Source organism: Oryctolagus cuniculus, chromosome 11 (assembly GCF_964237555.1).
Source record: "Oryctolagus cuniculus chromosome 11, mOryCun1.1, whole genome shotgun sequence".
In the NCBI taxonomy this organism is placed as follows: Eukaryota; Metazoa; Chordata; class Mammalia; order Lagomorpha; family Leporidae; genus Oryctolagus; species Oryctolagus cuniculus.
The window spans coordinates 59,574,818-59,592,009 of record NC_091442.1 but is presented as its reverse complement, the minus strand read 5'-3'; the positions used below and the strand labels follow the sequence as shown (position 1 = coordinate 59,592,009).

The following is a 17,192-nucleotide window of genomic DNA, read 5'->3' as shown; positions in this document are numbered from 1 at the left end:
GCTCATCCCAGGAGGGGACCTCCTCCTGCCCTCTCTCCTCCCGCTTCCACTCCTGGAGAGACTCTGACTTGGTTCTCCGAGGGGCGAGTCTGGATGCTGAGCCGGAAGAGGACGTGCAGGCTCAGAGAGGGGATTCCGTCCACTGTGTCTTGCCGGTGACTGCCGCTCCCCAGTGAGATTGTCTTGCACTAAGGAAGGCCTGGGTCTGGCAGTGTGGTCAGACAGGATGTGTAGACAAACCAGACCTTCGAGTGATGCCATTGTGTGTGGGCTCCGTGTGGTTACCTGAGTGTGCATCTGTGTGTGCACAGAAAGGCAGAGAGGGATCAGTAGAATGGGAAGTGTTGCTGAGCAGCACACATACACACACAGACACAGTCACAGTCACACACAGACACACACATAGACACACACAGACACACACACACACATAGACACAGACACACACACACAGACACACAGAGACACACACACAGACACAGACACACAGACACACACACAGACACACACACAGACACACATACAGACACAGAGAGACACACACAGACACAGACACACACAGACACAGACACACACAGAGAGACACACACAGACACACAGACACACAGACACAGACACACACACAGACACAGACACACACACAGACACAGAGAGACACACAAAGACACACACAGACACACAGACATACACAGAGAGACACACACAGACAAACATAGACACACACAGACACAGACGCACATAGACACACAGAAACACACACACAGAGAGAGACACACACAGACACACACAGACACACACACAGACACACAGAGACACAAATACAGACACACACAGACACACACAGACACAAACACAGACACACACAGACACACACATAGACACACACACATAGACACACACACATAGACACACACACAGAGAAGGGTACTTCAAAAAGTTTATGGGAGGGGGCCAGTGTTGTGGCACAGCAGGTTAAACCTCCACCTGCGGCACCAACATCCCATATGAGCTCCAGTTCAAGTCCCAGCTATTCCACTTCCACTTCTGGCTTCAGATGGGCCCAGCCACTGCTATTTGGGGAGTGAACCAGTGGACGGAAGACTTCTCTCTCTGTCTGTAACTCTGCCTCTCAAATAAATAAGTAAATCCTTATTTAAAAAAAGTTAATGGGAAATATAATTAAAATATGTTTGTTTTGGTTCAAATAAAATTGAAGTCCATGCATAGGAGTTTGGGCACCTGCAAAACAAGTCCAAAGAGCAGAGAGGAGGAGTCACGATTTAAAAAACATTCTGGACAGACGTTGGTTAGGTAGGAAGGCAGAGCCTGTGCCAGAGCACCTGAGGTCAGGCTGCCTACTGCGTTCTTCTGGCTGCTCCCTCCTCTGCTGGAGCAGGTGCCACACTCAGGTTTCCCCGCAGCCTGTCTGTGCGTGACCCCGCAAAGCCATGTGGCTGTGTCTGGCGGCCCTCGTGGGCCTGTACTACCTGGTGCGCTGGTACCGGGAGAGGCAGGTGGTGAGCCAGCTCCTGGACAAGTTCGTCTTCATCACGGGCTGTGACTCGGGCTTCGGGAACCTGCTGGCCAGACAGCTGGACAGGAGGGGCTTGAGGGTGCTGGCTGCGTGTCTGACGGAGGAGGGGGCCGAGCAGCTGAGGCGCCAGACATCGGACAGGGTGGAGACGGTGACCCTGGACGTCACCAAGACCGAGAGCATCGCGGCCGCCGCCCAGTGGGTGCAGGAGCGCGTGGGGGACCGAGGTACCAGCCCCTCCCTGCTCCCGTCTGCTGGCTGCTTCACTCTGTGCAAAGGAAACACTGCCTGCCTGCTAACTGGGGAAATGCCAAGGTTTTTGTTTTAAATTTTACTTTCAAGGGTTTGAACGTCAGGTTCCTCAGAGCAGAACTCCTGCAGTGATTGCACGGAGCCCCAAGTTGAGCCCAGCTAGGCTTAGGGCTGACCCTGTGGCCAAAGGCTGCATCTGGAGCCAGACCTGGGGGTTGGCACGGGCCCTGGGGGACTGGGCCAGGCTGGAGGCTGGAGCCAGGCGCAGGAGCTCTGCACTTCTTATTGGATCCATCACATTTCTCCCCTCTGCAAGGCTTTAAGGTCATCTGTGCCTGACTTAGGAGAACTGAGGTTGGGAACGCTGAGGGACTTTTGCACCCACACCCATGGTAGATCCTATTCTGCCGTGTTAGGCTGCCTGCTCTGTATGTAAAACTAGAGATCATTGGTTTGTCTTTCTCTGATTGGAAATGTAAAACACACTCTTTCCAGAAAGCACAGAAGAGGGTCAGGGTGAAACCACGTTCACCCTAATCCCACCCTCCAGAGCTGATGACTCGCTCCAGAGTGCACCTTGAGATCAGCGTTTCCATCACCACATCTCCAACACCTGGCATTCAGTGTCCGTGCCTCCCAGCCTTGAGAGACCGTCACAGCACTGTCACAGCTCTCCTACCCTGCTGGCTGTTGATGCTTGCTTCCTGCTTTTCCTGGCAATGGAAGTCTGTTCATATGCTCACAATATTATCTAAACAGAATACAATAATAGGATCCAAGTATTCCTTTCTCGGAGGTCAGGGAAGGTTTATGGGTAGTAAGGACTTATGTTCTTCCCAGTATGCCCAGGGCCAAGCTGTCTCCCCCACCTCCCTGGCCCTTGCCCACCAAAAACTCCTGGTCCTGTTGATCTGAGAGTCATGGGTCAGGAACTCTGACTGTTCCAAATCCCAATGACCTGTCTCTCCCCGTCCCACCCCCGCTTGTCTTCCAGGGAATTTTCCCAATGCCGAGTGGGCTGGGGGCTTATGAGCTTAGGACAAGGGTGCAAAGGTGGTCTTTTTGCTCCCAACCACCAGTAGCTTAAAGTACGTGCACACCCTGACACCCGCATCACCATGCATCATTTCCGCCCTGTCCCTCTTTTCCCGATGTCACACATCGTTATGCACACAATCAATAAATCCCACTGGGACATGAACTTGGACCACAACTGTGTCCACACTGCACATACACAGCCTAGAGCTGCCCGCTCCTTTCCCAGGGCTCTGGGGCCTGGTGAACAACGCTGGTGTCTCCATGCCCACGGCCCCCAGCCAGTGGCTGACCAAACAGGACTTTGTGGACGTGCTCAACGTGAACCTGCTGGGGACGATCGAGGTGACCCTGAGCCTGCTGCCCGCAGTGAGGAAGGCCAGGGGCCGTGTGGTCAATGTCTCTAGTGTCATGGGCCGCCTGTCGCTGTTTGGTGGCGGCTACTGCATCTCCAAGCATGGCGTAGAGGCCTTCTCGGACTCCCTCAGGTATTGGGGTGCTCTTGGAGGGGAAGACTAGGCAGGGCCTGGCAGGTGGACAGGTGGGCACAGTGGGCTTCTGGGGGTCCAGGGCCCTGGGTGGGGCTGTGCATCCTGCTGTTGGCATGGAGCCCCATGGGAGAGATTGAATCAGGGAGCCACTCAGTCCAGTCTGGGTCGAGAGAGTGCCCTGGCAGGAGGACAGGGCATGGCTCTGAGTGTGGGAGGCAAGGCCAGAGGCAGACGGACACTCCCCGGAAGACGGTGGCCATGGCTGAGCTGGGACCAGGCTGGGAGAAGTTGTGTGGGGGTGGAGGAGCGGGGGGGGGGGGTTCTATGTGCGGGACCTGGGGCTGCATGGGCTGTGAGGGGACCGGAGGGCACAGCATGGCAGTGATTGGTGGCAGAATATGTCTGACTTACAGCCAATGAGTGCCTGGGGGTCCAATGCGTGGGCCCCGAGCAGAAGCAGCGCTGTGTCCCAGTGCCATTCCCCAGCTGTGCCCTCCCTGCTCCCTGGCCTCTGCACCCCAGTGCTCTGTGGGGTTTATTGTGTGTGGGGATGTGTGTGTGTGGATTCCATGAGCACTGTGTCTGTGCCCACTGCCGCTCTGCCTTGCAGGAGGGAGCTCTCCCCCTTCGGGGTGAAGGTGGCCATCATTGAGCCTGGTGCCTTCAAGACCAACATGGCGGACCCGAAGAGATTCATGCAGTCCTTAGGGGCGGCCTGGGAGCGCGCTGGCCCGGAGGTCAGGGCCATCTATGGAGAGGACTTTCTGGCAGCCTGTGAGTGAGTGTGCACACGGAAAGAGTGGAAAACTTTTTTTTTTAAGATTTATTTTATTTGAAAGATGCAGCGAGAAAGAGAGAGAGAGAGAGAGAGAGAGAGATCCCATTCATTGGTTCACTCCCCAAATGGCTGCAATGACCGTGGCTGGGCCAGGCTGATCCAGTAGCCAGTAACTCCATCCTGGTTTCCCATGTGGGTATCAGGTACCCAAGTACTTGGACCACCTTCCGCTCATATTCCAAGCACATTAGCAGGGAATTAGGAACTAGAGCAGCCGAGACGTGAACCAGCACCCATATGGAATGCCCACATTGCAGGAGGCTTAACTGGCTGTGCCTCAAGCCAGCCTCCTCTTCATTATTTTTAAAGAGCATACTAAAGCCAGAGAGGGGAGACACCGTGGGCTCCTGGCCAGCTAGGCTCAGAGAAAGTCAGTTTTCCTGTGGTCAGAGTCCCAGCAGAGACCTTTGGCATGTGTTCTGGAACATTCCAGGAAGGGCTGAAGAGGCAGCTCTGGGGGGAAAGGTGCGCACTCCCTGTGGATGAGGCTAGGTTAGGCTTGAGCCCTATCTGAGAGGATTGGGAATTCTTAAAACTCTCCTAATTTATAGCTCTAAATGGGGGAGGGGGATGGGCAAGTACTTTAAGATCTTTTCTCATCCTGAACAGACGCCAAAATGTCTGAAAATGGCCTGAAAGCATGCAAGGTGGATCTGTCCATGGTGACGGACTGCATGGAGCACGCGCTGACCGCCTGCCACCCCCGCACCCGCTACTTGCCCGGCTGGGACGCCAAGCTCTTCTACATCCCCATGAGCTACATGCCCACCTTCCTGGTGGACGCCGTGCTCTCCTGGGGCACCCCACGGCCAGCCCAGGCCCTGTGAAGCTATGGGAGGAGTGCATGGCTGGGGGTCCATGGGGTGCTGCAGGAGGAGCAATGTGTCAGGGGATGGGGACTGGCACGGGGGAGGACACTCTAAGTCTCCAGGGTCCTTTAGCTCACCCCCTCCTCACCTCTGCCCCGTGTTTTTCCTGGGACAGTCATTGTTGGAAGCCTGGGCACATTAGGAGGAATGAACCACTTTTTAGAGTTGAAGAACACAGACCCGTTGCATGTATTGGCGTCCTGTGGCCGTGGGGAGCCACATGAGGATGGAGTCTTCTGGCTTCGGGAGGGGTGGGTGTCGGGGGCCTCACTTGCTCTGCCCCTCTACCTGCTGAGCTCTTGAGTGACATCAGCTGACTTCTCCCAGCCATGGCTGCTTGTCACTCACCCAGGATGCCAGCCTAGGGGGCAGGTACAGAACAGGGGAGCTTCGCCTTCCTCTCTCCGCAGTTCCACCATGCATGAGCTGGAATCGGGGTTGAACCTCCTCTACTCCCTGGCATAGAACAGCCAGGCCCTGCGAAGCATCCCGAAGGTGCCGCTGGCCTCATCTCATCCTGGCTTTGGTCAGAGGTGGTGAAGCGGCACGTGGACGGGCGTCATTTGTCCTTCCGCTTAGGCCACTGGCTGGCCCCGTTTCTGCGTCGGGCCCTCTGATCACAGGTGTGCGGTGTGAGCCAGGGACTGGCAGCTTGACTCAGGGTCTCGTTCTAGGCCCCAGCCTGGTCCTGGGCCTGTACCTTATGCAATGCTGGGTGTGCCCCTCCGCCGCCCACAGCTCGCCCCCTCCGGCATTTCCTTTGCTTTACCAGCTCACCTCCTGCCTTGCCCAGTGTCTGCAGTTTCTCTCCTTCCCCTCTAAGTCCTGACTCTGAGAATTTTCCGGTAGGTCTCTGCCCTGCCCCTCCTCTGCTCCTTCTACATCTTGTGTCCTCCCAGAGCCCGGGACTCTTCCCTCGGCTGCCCGCTGCCTGCCCACGCATCCTGGTCATGCAGCCGTCGCTCAGAGCCCTCTGTTCTTCTGCCTTCCCTCTCTGTGCCCGGCGTCTGGCCTCTGACTTCTTTAGCCACCTGTCGTTCTACCTGTCATTGGCCTCATACCTTTGATTCCATTCCTGCTTCCCCTCTGCACATCCCATTGAACACCAAGTCAGCCAATCTCCACGCCCCCTCCTCCCAGCCCCCCTTCCGGCTCCTTAGCCCACCTAGAATGTGCCTGGTGCTGGGGAGGGGCCCTGAGGGTCCAGTCCTGGGGGAGCTGGGGTGCCCTCAGTCCTTGGCTCTCCCTGCTGGCTTGGTCACCAGGAACTGGCGGTCACCTGGACCTGAGCATCACCCTCCCGGGAGCCAGGCCGGCGTGCCTTGGGTCTATCTTCTGGAGTTGGGGCCCACAGCCCCAGCCACTTCCGTAGGAAGGCCCTGCTGCCTTGGCCTTGGGCTGATGGAGGCGCACTCAGCCGGAGGACATAAAGCCAATTTTTGTTTTCTAACCAGTGAATCTGTCTTATTTCTTTCCCCCCCTGAAAATAAAAATTGAATTTAAAGTACATACATGCACTCAGGACAGATGATTCTGGTTTTGCTCCCTGGCCTGGGGGGTGGGGCTGAGGTCGGGCTGGAGTGAGAGATTCCTGGGGTAGGGGAGGGTCTTGGGACTGGATTCCCCTTCCTCCAGCTACCTCCCTCACCCCACGACACAGAGACCCCTCCTGGCACCCACCTGGCCCGTGGGGGCTTTCCCGCATCCTTGGTGTCTTCAGCCATCAGGGCAGGGACAGGGAGGGAGGCGGCCAGCAGGGCTATCAGAGGTGACAGGGCTTCAGGTTGAGCTTGAATTTCTTGCATCCGGACTAATTGGTGTGGTGACACATCCACCTATAAAAATTACAGAGTGGCTCACTCAGGGCCCCGCATCTGTGGCGAGGGGTGGAAGGCAGGGAGCCCTCCCGTGTGGGCTCCGCAGACTGCCGGCCAGGGCTCCAGGACCAGCCTCTCCCGCCGTCCCCAGAGCCCCCACCCAGGCCCCATGGCGGCTCTCACAGACCTCTCCTTTATGTACCGCTGGTTCAAGAACTGCAATCTGGTCCCCCACCTCTCGGAGAAGTTCGTCTTCATCACGGGCTGTGACTCCGGCTTCGGGAACCTGCTGGCCAGGCAGCTGGTGGAGCGGGGCATGCGGGTGCTGGCGGCTTGCTTCTCAGAGGAGGGGGCCCAGAAGCTCCTGCGGGAGACGTCCTACCGGCTGCACACCACGCTCCTGGACGTCACCAAGACCGACAGCATCCGGGCGGCGGCCCAGTGGGTGAGGGACCAAGTGGGCGAGCAAGGTGGGGCAAATGGCTTTTTCTTTGCGTTCTTCAGGTTAGCCTTCCCGACTCTGTCCATGACCCACAGCATCTGATAGCGCCCGGGGGCCTGGTGTCCAGAGGGTGGGAGAGGTGACGCAGGGAGCCACCCATAGCTGGCCGAGGAGGTGATTTCCTGGGAACACGTCTTTTCTCTCCCTGAAGCCCAGCGGGGGACAGGGCAGACTGGCAATAGGAGGGAGGGAAGGAGGGAGGGGAGAGGGGGGAGGGAAGGAAGATGCATTTTGTTTGTCCAGACGCGGCTGACAGAGGTGCCTCACCGTAGCCCCTCTGGAACACACCCACATCTCTGGCTGGGGTCACAGCCAGTTAAGCCTCCTGCAATGTGGGCATTCCATATGGGTGCTGGTTCATGTCTCGGCTGCTCTACTTCCTATCTAATTCCCTGCTAATGTGCTTGGAATATGAGCGGAAGGTGGTCCAAGTACTTGGGTACCTGATACCCACATGGGAAACCAGGATGGAGTTACTGGCTACTGGATCAGCCTGGCCCAGCCACAGTCATTGCACTTCCCGAGTGGGGAGCATCCGCTCTCCTCCCTGTCAGGCAGGGGAGCAGATTTTTTTTTAGATGTTATTTATTTATTTATTTATTTGAAAGGCAGTTACAGAGAGAGAGAGGGAGAAACAGAGAAAGAGATCTTCCAGGTACTGGTCACTCCGCAAATGGCCAGGAGCCAGGAGCGTCATCCGGGTCTCCCACATGGGCAGGACATGGGTCATCTTCCGCTGCTTTCCCAGGCGCATCAGCAGAGAGCTGGATGGGAAGTGGAGCTGGCGTCGCAGGTGGCGGCTGAACCCGGCTGTGCCACAACGCTGGCTCCAGGCCCCAGGCCCCCGGCCCCCAGCCCCTGGCCCCCGGAGCGGAGCGGAGCGTGAAATCTTTTCTCTTCCTGTGTCACGCTGTGGCTGTTGGTTTGACTCGGGGAGAATGCCTGCATCACAGCGTCTGCTCCTAATTGGCAAAGGAGGCTGGGTGCCCACAGGACTCTGTCCAGCGACTTTCCGACACGCAAGGCGTGGGCGTGGACATGGATGCAGGGACGGGAGGAGCAGGAAAAGCGGGTTGCAGCCTGGGGCGGGTGGGGGCGGTCCTCGCCCAGAAAGGGGTGGAAGTGCACGGCGGGGCTGCAGAGCCCTGCTTAACCTTCTCTCCACAGCCTTTGTCGCTGTGCAGTGCACAACGCCTTTTACTCTACTTTTCTGATTTATCATAAATATTTGTTAAATGAACTAACTAATTAATAATTCAGCAGGGGTGAGCCTCTTTCCTCCACAGGCTGCCTGGCACCTCCCTCCCTCACCCCTGGGCCACACAGGGGAGTAACTCACCAAGTAGCTTAGTTTCCCACTGCACTGGGTGTACCTGTTTCAGGTAACAAATTACCGTGTACCTCATGGCTTAACATGACTCAGCTTTAGAACCTTGTAGGACAGAAGCCCAAGATGGACCTCCCTAGGCTAAAGCCATGGTGCTGGCAGAGTAGCGCTCCTTCCGGAGGCTCTTGGAGAACCCCTTCTGTTGCCTTCTCCAACTCCTGGAGCCGCCTGCATCCCTTGGCCCCCGGCTGCATCCTCAAGGCCACAAGGTTGGGCTGGGTCCTTCTCCATCTCTGGTTCCCTGGCCTCAGTCTCCTTGTCCACTCCAGAGGATCCTTGTGATGATACCGGGCCCCCAGGCTGATCCAGAGTCGCCTCCTCCCTTTAGGGCCAGTGAGGCGCAACCTTGATCCCATCTGCTCTTTCCCACGTAACCAACACAGTCACAGGTCCCCAGGGTGAGGGTGTGGACATCTTTGAGGGGCCTGGGGAGAGAGCGGAACGTGTTGGAATGTGCAGGAATCTTGGGGCTGTGGGGGCCAAGGACGGGGTGCAGTCTGGGGGGAGGGAGGGAGAGGAGACAAGGCTGTGGGATCACGGAACCCTTGACTGAAGGAGCTGGAAGGGGTCCATGAGGACCATTTGGAGGCCCTGCCAGTGACTTTGGCATTGCCCTCCCCGCAGTGGAGTTGGCCTTGGAAGCTCCATGTGTAAAGCAAATGCAAGGAGAGCCACCCCGCACTTCCCCCTGACTTGCAAAATGCAGGCTGGATGCAGGCGCTCTCACCCAGCCCGAGACCCGAGACCCGAGACCCATGGAGGGGAAGTCACTCGCTCAAGGTTGGAGGTGGAGCCCCAAACCCCTGCAGAGCTGGACAGCACTACCCAACATCTCTCCTGCCCTCTTTATCCCAACCCAGTTTAAATATCTCAGCGAGTCCTTTTCACCTTTCCCATAATCATTTCGTTTGAATAGGTTGTGTCTTTACCTACACATTGTTCTTCTCTGGTGTGTGAGCCCCTGGAGGGAGAGGTATGTCTCCTTGGTCCTGTAATTGGCAGAGAATAGAATGAAGGTGTGGATGGATGAGTGGCTGGCTGTGAGAACGAACGCATGGAGGGAGGGACTGATTTTGGTAACGTGAAGTGAGTACATTTCTTGTGCTCTGGTGAATAGAGAAGGGGAGGGTTTACACATGAATTCACTGGGATGACAAGGACACTGCTTAGCCCAGAACTAATAACTTGGTGCTCTTAGCTGAAGCTGGGACTGTGGCCACAACAGAGCCCCCGCCGACCGGCAGGCTTTATGTGAATGTCCCTTAGGGAGAAGACTAGTAAAAGGCTGACGCGCTTTAGGCTGTTATAGCTCCACACCCCAGGCCCCAGGCCCCAAGACAGGTGCTCTTGTATCTTTATTTTTTTTTAAAGAATTATTTATTTATTTGAAAGGCAGAGTTAGAGAGAGAGAGAGAGAGAGAGAGAGGCAGAGAGATATCTTCCATCTACTGGTTCACTCCCTAAATGGCTACCACAGCCAGGGTTGGACCAGGCCAAAGCAAGGAGCCTGGAACTCCATCCAGGTCTCCCACATGGGTGCAGAGGCCCAAGCACTTGAACCATCTTCTGCTGCTTTTCCCAGGCCCTTAGCAGGGAGCTGGCTCAGAAGTGGAGCAGCCAGGACTGGAACCAGCACCCACGTGGGATGCCCGCATTGCAGGCAGTCTGCCCCTGTCCTGTGTTTTAGGCACCTGCACCACCTTTCTCAGACCCTAAGCTGGCAGGTACTGGATAAGCACTGCTGATTTTCTGTGGTTCTTTGTCCCTTCATCTCATTCCCAGGCCTCTGGGCCCTGGTGAACAATGCAGGTGTGGGCCTGCCCAGTGGTCCCAACGAGTGGCTGACCAAGGAGGACTTTGTGAAGGTGATCAATGTGAACTTGGTGGGGCTGATTGACGTGACCCTGCACATGCTGCCCATGATCAAGAAGGCCCGGGGCAGAGTGGTCAACATGTCCAGCTCTGGTGGGCGTGTGGCTGTCATCGGTGGTGGCTACTGTGTCTCCAAGTTTGGTGTCGAGGCCTTCTCTGACAGCATCAGGTGACTGGGTCCTAGGGTCACCCCGCTCTGGGTGGGAATCCTGGGGGTTTTACCTAGGGAGAGAGGGTCAGGGGGGATAGTGTGCGGGCAGGGCCATTCTGGAGGGAGGAAGACAAGACTTCTAGGGGCCTTCTCCAAGGACCATGCAAAGAAGGGATGAGAAGAGGGGGCTGGAGAGCCACCAGGTGGGTCCTCTCTGATGCCATCCCAGGGTGACTAGAACCCTGTTTGGACCCACGGGTGTAGGACAGAGAGGCCTGGGGGCACAGGTGCTACAAGGGGCCCTTGGAGGAGTCTTCTGTGTAGCCCTTGTATAGACCGTGTCACCCCAACAGCCACGTGGGTGCTGGGTGTGGGGCCAAGAGTGGGAGGAACTGGTGGGTGTTGAGGTCTTGGCCTCGATTCTTTATCGGCCTCCTCTGGGCTGGGTTTGCCTAACACAGTTGCTCAGCCTCTGCGGGGCCAGGATGGGGAGGGGCCCAGCCCTAAGGAAGGGCTTTTTCTGCTTGAATGCAATGAGTGGGCCAGGGTGGGGAGAGCACTGTCAGTTCCTGGAGAGACAGGTCCCTCCAGAGAGATGGCTGTCCCCTTGTGGCCCAGTTTGAGTGTGACTCTTAATGTCCCAGGCGTGAGCTCCACTACTTCGGGGTGAAGGTTAGCATCATTGAGCCTGGGAACTACCGGACATCCATCCTGGGCAAGGAGAAGCTGGAGGCACGCTTGCGAAAGCTGTGGGACAGGCTGCCGCAGGAGACCCGGGACAGCTACGGCGAGGAGTACTTGCACACCTGTGAGCTGCCCGGGGCGGGGGGGGGGGGGGGGGGCAGTGGGGGAGGGCCGGGGACATTGCTGGCATTGCTGACAATTGTTCAGTGTCCAGATGAAGGGTTGGAAGCTCCCAGGGGTCCAGAGCCCAGGGCACACAGCTAGTGGCCAAGCTGGGGTGTTCGAGAATGGAGACCAAGCAGTGGCACCATAGCTGCTGGGGTGATGGGGGATCAGGAGAGAGACTTCCCATACTTGGCATCTACCACCCCACCCCACCCCGACCTCGACACCGTCATGCAGGTGAATGCCGTGACAGCGTGCCGAGATGAGTGGCATGGCTCCTGGAGCCGGGATTCCCGGGTTCAAGGCTGGTACTGCCAAGTCCCAGCCAGGAGACATCGCACATGTGTGGTGTCTTCCCACGCCGCTGTGCCAGTGCACTTTCCACAGCCATAACAGCCGGGGCTGAGCACTGGATAAAGAAAAGGAGCTTATTTAGCTCAGAGTGTGACAGATTGAAAGTTCAAGATCAATGGTGGCCCCACTGGGCCCGCCTCGGATGTGGGCTTCATGCAGGTGGCATTGCGGTGGCAAGGGCTCATGGGGAAGAGGTCACAGAGCAAAACACGAAGCCGCCTGGCTCGAGGGTCAGCTGGGCTTTTTGTAGCAACTTGCTCCGTGGGGACTAACCAGGCTCCCTGAGCAATGCACGAATCTCTTCGGAGGTTGATGCCCCAATGACCTCATGACTTCTCGGTAGGTCCCTCTCCCTAAAGGTTCGCCCACCTCCCAACACTGCCTCCCCAGGGACCGAACCTCTGGGGGTACACTCTCAGATCATAGTCCAGTCATAGCAACCTCAGTTTTCTCATCTGTGAAATGGAGCTAACGACAGCGCCTATTTCACAGGGTGGCTATGAGGATGCGTAGGTGGGAAGTATCTCACACCAAGTGCTTGTTAAATAAAGAGGAAAATGAGCACTGGGTGTTTAAAGGGAGCTTCCCGTGCTCTCCCTGTGCTGAGGGTCACCCGCAAGCCTCAGGTGCCCTTGGAGGGTGGATGAGGGACAGCTCCGCTGCCCCCTGCCCAGTTTAGTGTGGCTCTTCCAGTGGGGGCGGGGGCAGCCGCTGTGGCGCGTGGTAGTGGGAGGCCTGCAGGAGCAGGGGAGGAGGAACTGGTCCGAAGGCCTGATGGAACATCTCCTGGTGAGGGAGAAGCAGAAAGCCCCGTAGTCACCGGCAGCTTCTGACTCAAAGCCGGCCCGTGTGGTTTCAGCGGAGGATGACTCGCAACACCTCCCAGCTCTCTCCAAATTTGGCTCCACTGGCCGGGAGGCAGAGCACCCCTAAGAGTCACCCCAGCCGCCGGTACCTGGGACAACCTCTGCCCATAGAAGCAGGTTCCGGCTCACAGTGCAGGCAGCTCCCTCGGCAGTCGCAGTCGCAGTCGGCTGTGGGCTCTCACAATGGGGCCGCCACCAGCCAAGAAGCTGGGCTGGTTCTTGGAGGGCTCGGGAGGTGTGCCACCCCCCCAAGCCAGGTCAGAGCAAAGCAGCCGCACTGCCAGCCCTGCCCTCGCTCCCTCTGGACCTCAGCCACGTCCCACATTTCTCTGATCTGTTTTTTGTTTTTTTGTTTTTTTTCCCTCTCTCACTTGGGACAGACTTTTCTGTCCTGGTCAGGTTCTTAGGCTTGGAACCAGGCCACCCAGGTACGCATTCCAGCTGCCTGCTCACCTGGGGGAGGAGACTTAACCTCCCAGTACTCTCAGCTGCAATGAGTTCTGAGAATCAAGCAAATGAAGCTATGTAAAGCACACAGACTAGCGCTGGCCCCTGGTGACCACGGCGGGTTTAAAAGCTGCGTAGTTGGTATTATCTTTGCTTGGACTGAGTGAGGCTTCCTTCTCTTCCAAACGCTGCCACCTACACACTGTAGGTTCCAGTATTGCAAAGAGAGATTTTTTTTTTTTTTTTTAGTATTTATTTATTTATTTGAAAGGCAGAGTTACAGAGAGACAGGGAGAGGCAGAGAGAGAGAGAGAGAGAGAGAGGTCTTCCATCTGCTGGTTCACTCCCCAGATAACTGCAATGGCCAGAGCTGTACCAAACTGAAGCCAGGAGCCAGGAGCTTCTTCCAAGTCTCTCACGTGGGTGCAAGGGCCCAAGCACTTGGGCCATCTTCCACTGCTTTCCTGGGTCATAAGCAGGCAGCTGGGTGGAAAGTAGAGCAGCTGGGACTCGAACCACACAGGTGGCAGCTTTACTTATTGAACCACAGCACCAGCCCCCAAAGAGAGATCTCGAAATCATAATTATCTGCAGACTGAAGTGATGAATCCTTGATGTACACACAGAAACACTGGGTGAGCTGACTGCAATCACTCAATCAGGTCTGGGGCAGGTCTCCAGCCACCCCGGGGTTATTTTAGTAACAGATTCTCCTGGGTGCCATGCATCAGTGGAGCTCAAAACCAAGACAGCCATTTCTGCACTCAATACAGAGTTCAAGGGGAGGCCACCGCCTGCGGGGTGCTGAGAGGGGCTGCAGAGTAGCTGGGAGCCTCAGACAGAGCTCAACGAAAACAGACTTAATGACCCACGTGGCTAAGGGCCATCCAGGACAAACACAAAGCCTTGAATGACAGCCAGCCACTTGAGTCCACAGTGGCCTAAGACTGCGTTGGGGGCAGCATTTCTATCTTCTCATGTAGTTTTTTTTTTTTTTTTAATTTTTGCTTGCCATGAAGCACTCACACATGTTTATGAGGTAGAATGCAATATCACAACACATGCGCACCGCATAAGCCAATCAACCTTGCCGTTCCTCTATCTTTGTCTATCTGGGGCCTTGCCACTCTGTATGCAACCTATAATTCCTTATTGTGAACTACAGCCACTCCACCATGCTGGGGAGCACTTGAACTTGTGGTGACTTCTACCCGATGGATTCTGGTGGCTTTTTTCCATCATCCAGTATGTCTATTTCTGAATAACATTTTTTTTTCTTATGTGCTTTGGTAGAAAACGTGGGAATTCAGGAAAGGGCACAGAAGGAAAACAGACACTCTGCAGTATGTGAGAATCCTATCAGTGAGACAGGGTTTTCCCTTCCTCCAATTTTCCATGCACACATATATATGTTTGCTCCTGTCTTGCCCCCTCATCTCCCTGCCTTGCATCATCCAAGCATTGCTGTCCCCACTTTACAGACTGTGAGAGTTTAAACTCAAGGTTTTGTAATTACGAAGTGGCACAGTTAGAGGAAGAACCAGGCACAGCTCTCATCGCGGGTCTAATGCAAGAGTAGGAAGTCCATGCACTGCACTCGGCAGGAGAAATACGATTATTTGCTATAACCTGACAAGTGGCTGTTTGTGAAAGGTCAATGCCAGGGGTGGTTGGCAGAGCCACCTGAGACATTAGACCCAGCAGCTCAAGGAAACGGAGCTTGGATGGCACTCAGAAGCAACCACCTCGGGGCCGGCGCTGTGGTGTAGGGGTAAACAGCCGCCACTTGCAGTGCCAGCATCCCATATGGGCACCCATGCAAGTCCTGGCTGCTCCACTTCCCATCCGGCTCTCTGCCATGGCCTAGGAGAGCAGTAGAAGATGGCCCAGGTCCTTGAGCCCCTGCACCCACATGGGAGACTAAGAGTAGGCTCCTGGCTCCTGGCTCCTGGCTCCTGGCTCCTGGCTCCTGGCTCCTGGCTCCAGGCTCCTGGCTCCTGGCTCCTGGCTCCAGGCTCCAGGCTCCTGGCTCCTGGCTCCTGGCTCCTGGCTCCTAGCTTCGGATCGACACCGCTCCAGATATTGCGTCCAATTGGGGAGTGAACCAGAGGATGGAAGACCTCTCTCTCTCTCTCTGCCTCTCCTTCTCTCTCTGTGTAACTCTGACTTTCAATCTTAAAAAAGAAGAAACCACCTTTCACAAACAGTAACAGACCCTTTTGTGTTTGTGCCCTGAAACAGATACCGAGAAGTTGAAACACATGATGCAGCTGGCAGAGCCGAGATTCAGGGCCGTCACCGACAGCATGGAGCACGCCATTGTCTCCCGGAACCCCCGCATCCGCTACAACCCCGGCCTGGATGCCAAGCTCCTCTACCTCCCCCTGGCTAAGCTGCCCACCGCGGTGACGGACTTCATTCTGAGCCGCTACCTCCCAAGGCCGGCAGACAGTGTCTGAGCTGGGCAGGCTGGAGCCGTGGTGGGTGGAGTGTTGAGGAGGCGGTGGGGGAAGGGACGACACGGTGGCAAGTGGGGGCCTCGCCCGTCCCGGGGGTACTTGCTGCTAAGGACACTTTGCTAGGCTGATGCCCACCACCGGCGGATTGACCTGTAACTTCTAACAGAGGAGTGGCTGCCTCTGCCCACACCCTGGGGCCCAGAGGCTGGAAGTGGTCTTGGCAGGCTCAGAGCGCTGCGGCGTGGCGGAGGACGTCTTCCTCCTGGAGAAGTCAACGAGAGGAGACTCACCGCCTGCTGGGGTGCAGTCCATTGGGAAACCCGGAGAATATGGCCCCGGGGGGACTCGAACCCCTTTCCTCCTGGGTCTGCAAGCGCGCGCTAAGCCTGCTCACATGGCCTCTTCCTGGAGCAGGCGGGCAGTGCGAGAGTAGGTCGGACAGTTTAAAAAAACGCTTTCTCTCTTCAGATTTCTCTTTTCATAGGTGATTGGGTTCCGCATGAAACAACATTCGTTTATTTGCTCACCACGGATGAAATATTCAAATATTTATCCAGTGCCTACTACCCATGAGGCACTGCATAGTTGCTGGGAGGTGGAGTGGTATAAATATGATTGAATCATTGTCTTTTTTATGATTTGTTTGTTTTGTTTTAGCACAATGTCTGGTAGTAGGGATAGGATGAACAGTGATAGAAAGAACAGAAATCAGAAACTACATTTTTAGAGAGATCATGGATGCCATCGCCCAGTAACTTCTAGATGGAGCTATACATCGTCATCACCCAGTGAACTAAAGCTACAGCTCCGTGGGCCCCAGTGTTAGAGTGATCTGATCCAGTAGGCCTGAGAGCGAGCCCAACAGTGTGTATTTGCACCTACAACCTGGCTGACGCTGATGCCTTAGGGCACTTGGGAGCCACTGATAGTTCCATGGACAAAATAACCAATGCTCAGAAGACAGAGGGGTCTACCCAAGGACCCCAGCTCACTGGCCAAGGACAGAGCTCAGGTGTTCAGACCCCCAGACCTGGGATCCTTTTTCCATCGTCAGAGAATCAATTGCTTAAATTAGGGACACCATCAAATGAGTCTTGGAACTAATTCTTTCACAAAACCTTAAATTTCTGGCGTAAGTTCTGTTGAAAATACTTTTTTGATCTTGACGAGTGGTCATGTAACAGAGGTCAAGTTTGAATTTTTTAATTAAAATGTCTTGAACTTGTGTATCCGCAACATCTGGTTGAACTTGAAAACAAGAATGTGACTTAATTATATCCATAGCTAAGACTATTTTTCCAAATAAGATAACAGTCACAGGATCCAGAAACTAGTGTGTAACATATCGTGTTTTTTTTCTGGGGAGGGGGGTACCTTGCAACCCACTACTGTCTACTATTTGCAGTAGTTCTGTTCGTGGTATCAAATTCCGAATCAGGAAGAATGCATTAAGCAATAAGCAACAGAAA

At 55.5% G+C, this 17,192-nt stretch overlaps 2 protein-coding genes across 2 annotated transcripts; both read left to right on the top strand.

Annotated features, from left to right (window-relative positions):
- Positions 1-1,310: 1,310 nt before the first annotated feature.
- Positions 1,311-6,469, top strand: LOC100343254 (retinol dehydrogenase 16). Its single transcript, XM_051832723.2, has 4 exons — positions 1,311-1,761; positions 3,051-3,309; positions 3,923-4,086; positions 4,760-6,469. The coding sequence occupies exons 1-4, from the start codon at positions 1,449-1,451 to the stop codon at positions 4,975-4,977; spliced, it is 954 nt and encodes a 317-aa protein (XP_051688683.2). The 5' UTR covers positions 1,311-1,448; the 3' UTR covers positions 4,978-6,469.
- Positions 6,470-6,864: 395 nt separating this feature from the next.
- SDR9C7 (short chain dehydrogenase/reductase family 9C member 7) lies at positions 6,865-16,949 on the top strand. The gene is made up of 4 exons (XM_008274190.4): positions 6,865-7,306; positions 10,508-10,766; positions 11,393-11,556; positions 15,506-16,949. The coding sequence occupies exons 1-4, from the start codon at positions 7,006-7,008 to the stop codon at positions 15,721-15,723; spliced, it is 942 nt and encodes a 313-aa protein (XP_008272412.1). The 5' UTR covers positions 6,865-7,005; the 3' UTR covers positions 15,724-16,949.
- The last annotated feature ends 243 nt before the right edge of the window (positions 16,950-17,192 follow it).

What these genes read in the sequence shown, in the direction of transcription:
- SDR9C7 (XM_008274190.4), top strand. Translation starts at nt 7,006, where the DNA reads ATGGCGGCTCTCACAGACCTCTCCTTTATGTACCGCTGGTTCAAGAAC. An exon ending in GGACCAAGTGGGCGAGCAAG is followed by an intron (nt 7,307 to 10,507) that starts GTGGGGCAAATG and finishes TCTCATTCCCAG; the next exon opens with GCCTCTGGGCCCTGGTGAAC. An exon ending in GCCTTCTCTGACAGCATCAG is followed by an intron (nt 10,767 to 11,392) that starts GTGACTGGGTCC and finishes TTAATGTCCCAG; the next exon opens with GCGTGAGCTCCACTACTTCG.
- LOC100343254 (XM_051832723.2), top strand. Translation starts at nt 1,449, where the DNA reads ATGTGGCTGTGTCTGGCGGCCCTCGTGGGCCTGTACTACCTGGTGCGC. An exon ending in GCCTTCTCGGACTCCCTCAG is followed by an intron (nt 3,310 to 3,922) that starts GTATTGGGGTGC and finishes TCTGCCTTGCAG; the next exon opens with GAGGGAGCTCTCCCCCTTCG. An exon ending in AGAGGACTTTCTGGCAGCCT is followed by an intron (nt 4,087 to 4,759) that starts GTGAGTGAGTGT and finishes CATCCTGAACAG; the next exon opens with ACGCCAAAATGTCTGAAAAT.